The sequence below is a fragment of the Physcomitrium patens genome, chromosome 3 (genome assembly GCF_059467195.1).
Source record: "Physcomitrium patens ecotype Gransden chromosome 3, ASM5946719v1, whole genome shotgun sequence".
Classification (NCBI taxonomy): domain Eukaryota; kingdom Viridiplantae; phylum Streptophyta; class Bryopsida; order Funariales; family Funariaceae; genus Physcomitrium; species Physcomitrium patens.
The window spans coordinates 21,755,303-21,761,507 of record NC_143412.1 but is presented as its reverse complement, the minus strand read 5'-3'; the positions used below and the strand labels follow the sequence as shown (position 1 = coordinate 21,761,507).

At 31.1% G+C, this 6,205-nt stretch overlaps 1 protein-coding gene across 1 annotated transcript; it reads left to right on the top strand.

Moving 5' to 3' along the window:
- Window positions 1–4,143: 4,143 nt before the first annotated feature.
- LOC112279494 (uncharacterized) lies at window positions 4,144–5,851 on the top strand. The gene is made up of 4 exons (XM_024513985.3): window positions 4,144–4,527; window positions 4,836–4,927; window positions 5,048–5,164; window positions 5,337–5,851. Exons 1-4 carry the CDS (start codon window positions 4,317–4,319, stop codon window positions 5,541–5,543), a joined length of 627 nt encoding a protein of 208 aa, XP_024369753.1. The 5' UTR covers window positions 4,144–4,316; the 3' UTR covers window positions 5,544–5,851.
- Window positions 5,852–6,205: the final 354 nt, after the last annotated feature.

Below are 6,205 nucleotides of genomic sequence, written 5' to 3'. Positions count from 1 at the left end.
AGCCATTCTAGTTTTTTTTTAATATACATATTTTTTATTTCTATTTTATTATATTTTTTTAAGAAAGTTTCATTTATTTATTCCCTTTTATTGAGTTCTTATCCTTAACATAGTGTCAATATAAATAAATGCATGTTTTTATTCTTCTTTGAGTTCATACTTAGATATGTTGTTTTTGATTTGAATAAGTTGCCAAATATTAAGAAAATCAAGCAAATACAAAACATTCCTCCACCTTGCAATCAAAAAATTGTACAAAATATTTCCAAAATTTCTCAATTTAAAAAGACATTTATAAAAAATTTGGTACAAATGATCTTGTCTATATTCAAACTCAACAAATCCAAGTATAAATATAAGCTACATTAACATGCAAAAGTTGCTAAAGCTTTCAAAGAAGTCAGATGCATATACACCAATCATCTAATATTGTTGGCTTTTAATCAATAATTCTTATTTTGTATATATATTAAAATATCTAATTTTTCCATTGAAATAATGCTTGCATAAAATTATAAAAGGAAGGCAAATAAAATTGTATTATATATAGGCTAAAGGTTAAGCATGGCAAATCAAAATTATTCAACGATAGAATGCAAGGCCTTGATAATAGTCTATGCCATGGAAAAATATAAGTATTATTTGGTCTAGTAAAAATTTTAGTTTGTTGTTGATCATCATGCATTATTGCACCCAAAAAATCAATCCATGATTATCAGCTGCATTGCTAAATGGATAATGTTGCTCATAGAATATGACTTCAAATTTGTTTATATTATCAAGAAATAAAACATGATCACTAATTACCTCTTAAGACCTCTCTATATGACACCAAATTTGAATATCAATGAGTTGTTCCTAAATATATACTTGTGCAATGTTGTTGTAGATGTAATCTTGCTCCCGATTTTTGAAAATTCTTTTCAAGATATTGAAGGTGGATATAAATCTATCTTTAGAATTCTATCTTCAAATTGATAGATAAATCAAATAAGCAAATTGAGTTTTGAGTGAGTATTTAAGATGTACTATTAAGTGCCATCAAGATGATTAGATAATATATAATTTTAATTATTTATTATAATAAAATAATATATTTTTCTATTTAATAAATAATTATTTTTTTAATTATAATTATTATGCATAATTTAATTTTTTTGATTTTTTAAAAGTTAATAATATTGCGGCATAAGACTTGGAAAATTATTTATCAAAGCTACATGCAACAACAAATATACAGTTAAAAGAATCTTAAAATTGATTTTAAAAAAAATCAATATAAATATCTAACATAAGGAATAATATCAGTTCTTATATTAATCATAAGGTATGATTACTTTGTCGTAATATTAAAACTAGTCGTCTTTACAATAAGTTGGATTATTGTAAACTATGACCATTTCTTATTTGTGAACAAATCAACCTACTTGCATATTAATTACATCTTTTAGAATTTATGGAAATCTATCATAAGTTTAAAGTATCTCATTTTAAACCATACAAGACAACAGATACATAAAAACCAAAATAAAGAGTCAATCAATTTTTACTATAAAGGAAAAAAATTTTAATAAAGATTTCATATTATCTTTAATCATTGTTTGTGATTTTTTGTATATTTTTTATGCTAAAAAAAAAAAAAAAAAAAAAAAACCAACAATGAGCAAATTCAATTCAATAGCTAGCATTTGTTAAGTTATTAAACAAGGTATTGAGATTAACTCAACTTCTAAAACAATATAATAGAGATGAAGATCCTCAAGAACCATATGTTCTTGTTTAAATAGATGATGAAATATAATATATTTCATATCACAATCTTAAAAGAGACTACCAACGTTTGATAATATTATTAGAGGTAGAAACCACCTATGATGGTATTTCAAATGTTTTACTTAAAGGAAGTTACAAAGACCTCAATAATGATCAAATATCAATATGGTCTTCTTTTCTTAATATGTAATATTATCAATGGTTGAAAAGATCTATCAACTATCTTAAAAAAAAAAAAAAAAAAAAAAAAAAATCAAGGTGTGTAATAAATATAATTTGTTGCATTTTAGACTTCTTCAATATATGATTATGGTTCATTGTGGAACTTATCCCTAAAAAACGAGGTAATGTCACAAACATACATATTTACCTAGATTAATAAAGCTAATAGAAATAAGTAGAAGTAAATAGATTTGAAAATATCATATGGAAAAACGTCTTGGAAACTTCAAAGATATAGAGTTGACTTTTTACATATTTATAGTTGATTGGTAGGTGTCAAGGATATGAACTTCAATGAATTAAAATAGCAATATATCCTTGTGTCACTCAAAAAGACTAAAAAATTATTCAAAGATGGTAATATATTGAACTATAATGGCTATTGCCAAAGACAAGAAGATTAGAAAGTCTTGAAATAAGACTAAAGACTAGAAAAACATTGAGAAGAATGAAGAAGGCTTCATTCTTGCCTCTATATATACTCTTAAGTAGGAGCTACGTGGCAATATCTTATAAGACCTCTAAAGCATATTGACTTTGCAAGACATATATCTTAACTAGCAATGTAAGTTTTTTATATGTATGCCACATAATTAGCTTGTTTTGCAAGCTACTAACATGTAATTAACTTGTTGACAAAGTTTCTATCCTATCAATCAACTACAAACACATGTAAAGTCAAAACATCTATGAAGCTTCTAAGAAGCTTTTCTAAAAAATATTATGAAATAAATCTATTTTTACTTATTTCTAGTTAATTATATAGATAAATATTAGAATAAATATGTATGTCTGTAATAGTAGGTTAAAAATTTGATGAACAACCTTGCTACATGTTGCACATGTTATTAACTTGTAGTATAAGTTGGCTATTTAGTGTACATATAAGAAACTTATTTTGCAAATTAGACATATGTCTTTTAAGTTGGAAATGTGTTGAAGATCCTATAGAATGTTGCTATTATATATATATATATATATATACTATTCTAATACTATACTATCTTTCAATAAATATCTATAATTTTTTAATAACACATGAATGTATTGAGGATTTTATGGTTTGTAATTCATATCCTTGATATAGTATATTGTTAGTGTGGTATAAAGAAGCATCTATACAATAAAAAAATTAAAAAAAAATATCTATTTAGTAGTTATTTAATAATATTATAGCTTTATTACAAAAAAGATGTTAAATTTGAATTTCTATATTTTTAAATATTTTAATGTAAATATACATTAAAATTATAGAATTGGTGTTATATAAAGAAGTTGCATTGAATAAATATTTTTAATTATATTGATTAATAATTAAAATTAAAATATTAATATAAGGTATAAAAATATTATTATTTTTTAATTCCAAAAAAAGCTTAATTACTAATCTATATTCTTATATTTTGATTGTATGTTGAGTTAGTAAGATACAAGATTAATAAAAAATTAATATTGATAATAATTAAAATATAATATTTAAAATGTATATTTTTATAAAATTTTAATATAAAATAAGAATAAGAATAAGAATAATAATAATAATAACAACAATATCTTTTCTACACTTATATTAAAAACTAATAAGACAAAATTTTAAGTAATTACTAATAAAATGTAAGCAAACATTTTTCTTTGTATATTTTATAATATAAAATTAAAACACATTCATTTTTCTTATACAACATCAATTTGTGACATTCAATTGGATATAAAATAAATGTATATTCCTACCTTTTGTGCCAAGTCTATAATTTTCTTGACTTTGTTTGTAAAAATATATGATACAAAAAGATTTATCCAAAAGGAAATTTATTTATATATATATAGCTAAATAAAAGGAAAAAAGAAGGGAAAAAGAAGGAAAAAAGAAAAGAAGGAAGGAACGCTGGTAGAGGCAGAATGAACTCGAAGAAGCTCCCACATCAATAAGAGTAAGAGTAGGGTGCAGTGCATTGATGAACCCTAGAACCCTGGAGCCCTAGAAATCAGAGATAGTCCACGGCTGAGAGAGAGAGCACAGTGGACTGTCGACGCTTAAAAGGAGTCCAATTTTGAAGAAAAGAAAAAAAACAGAAACGATAAAGTAGGCTCTGGAAAGAAAATATGCAAAGTGCGTTCAATGCAGGCATCCTCTCCCAAACCCTAAACCCTCTCCTTCTGTTCATGGATTTCGAGCATGGCCATCTCCTGTTCCGCGATTGATTGATGGGTGCTTCTGCAACTGGCTGCAGTCACTTGAGTTTCAGCATCGAGCTTCGTTGTGTCGGAGGTTTTTCTTGTTCCACGAGAGTGGGTCGCCTTTGCGTTTGAAAGGTACAGCGATGAGTAGTGGAGTGCCTTCGACGGACGAGGCCCCATGGCCTGTTTTGAGCCAGGAGGCCATCTCCATGTTTGCTTCTGGAGTGCACTCGTGCTTCCTCCGATGGACGGCGTTGCAGCTGGCCATAGAGAATGAGTGGGGTGGGCGGAACTCCAGTCAGAAGGCGGCACAGCTGGAGAATGACATCCTTGCTTGGTTCGTTCACTCCAAAGGTACTACTTGACTGCTTCATCATTTGTTGATTCTGTCACATTTTCGTTGTTGTGCTTTGTTAGTAGTTGGTGCCTCTTTGGAGGATTGCTGCCCTATCGAAATCTGCCAATTAGGGTTGGTGGTTTGAGGCTTAATGACGCAATCGAATTTTCTCAAAGAGTTTTGGGCGATTCTCTTTTTCTGTGATTGAAAATGAACGAGTAGATTATTTTAGTGGATTGCCTCTCTTCTGACTTTTTCAATCTTGTGCATTCATTAATTCAAAACATTCAGCACTCTAAGAATTGGTTTTCGTTGTCAATCCTAGTGAGACGATATATTGATGAATTGGAGGAGCTGTTGGATGACACCATGATTGAGCAATTCAGCATGCAGACTGAAGATGATAGCATACAGGAGGTACGTAATTCCTGTCGCGTGTAGTTCAATGTTAATAGGTTTTTTTGGCCTCTGCCTATCGTCCTTTTTTGTTCTTTTCTTGCTGCAGCGGTTGCTGATGGAGTATCGATTATGTTGCAGGTCGCAGAGCAACTATTTATTCTTCACGAAGAGTGCTCACAAGGCAATTACGAGACTGTTCGTAGTCTTGCAGCTGATTCGTCTCAACAGAAACCTGCTAGCGCTAAGAGTGTAAAGGTATTTGATCAGCTCTCTCTGTTCACCAGATTCGCTCGTACTTTGAGTGAGCCCCATTTGTGTGATATTTTGTTAGCGTTGCGAAAGATGTTAGTTGGCCTTTCTAGTGACGGATCGCAATTGGTAGATTCATTTTGCGTTCTTTTTAACTGTTTCTTTTTTCTTTTTTCAGGCACCCAATGAAGACGGCGAGTCTGACAGTGACGACGATATCATGGAAGAGGACAGTCCATCAGGGGAGGCAGGAGGGCCTTCTGCACAGGGCAGTGGATCTTCTCGACCAGCAGAAAAGGTTTCGACGTTAACAGAGGAGGAGATGGCCGACGGTTGGCAGGAAGCTCCAACCAGAGGCAGGCGGCGTGGTGGACAGCGGTCATGACTTTATCGATAGACAAATGTTAGAAATATATCGTGCTATAGCTGTAATTGCTTTACAATGGCCGTAGCGTCGCCCATGACATGAAGCTGCCCCCCGCATCTTTTACAGAAGTATGTCTCGTGTAGGTGACTAGGGTAAACTAATTCCACTTATCAAAGTCAATTGATGTGTCCAAATTGTGTAAGGAGCTCCGCCATGGCACTTATTAAGTTGTGGAGAGCCCCCTGTATCGTAAATTTTATCTTGTATTCCAGTTGTAAGCTATAATAATTAATGCTTGGATGGCAAGAACGTATTCAGATTTATTATACCATACATGCAGAAACATACACACACAAATTACTTAAACAATTTCTTCCTGACAGGACACATGTTGAAGGTGGTTTCTGTTGGAATCCTTCATCACCCATTATGCTCAGACTAGCCAAAGTTCAAATTTCGCTTTAGGGTGAAACATGCCTCCTTGTGAGGTGAAGGACGAGGAGAATGGCTAGTGTTGGGCTACAATTAGAGGTGGCACCGTTTAAAGAACCTGCAAATATGAAGTTGCTCGCAGACGCAACCGCAAGATTCGAGGCTTCTCATCTTGCAATGAATGGGGTGCGGCGCATCACCCGCCAAGGCTAAGATCACACATCAACGCCAACGATTTCATGCGATTA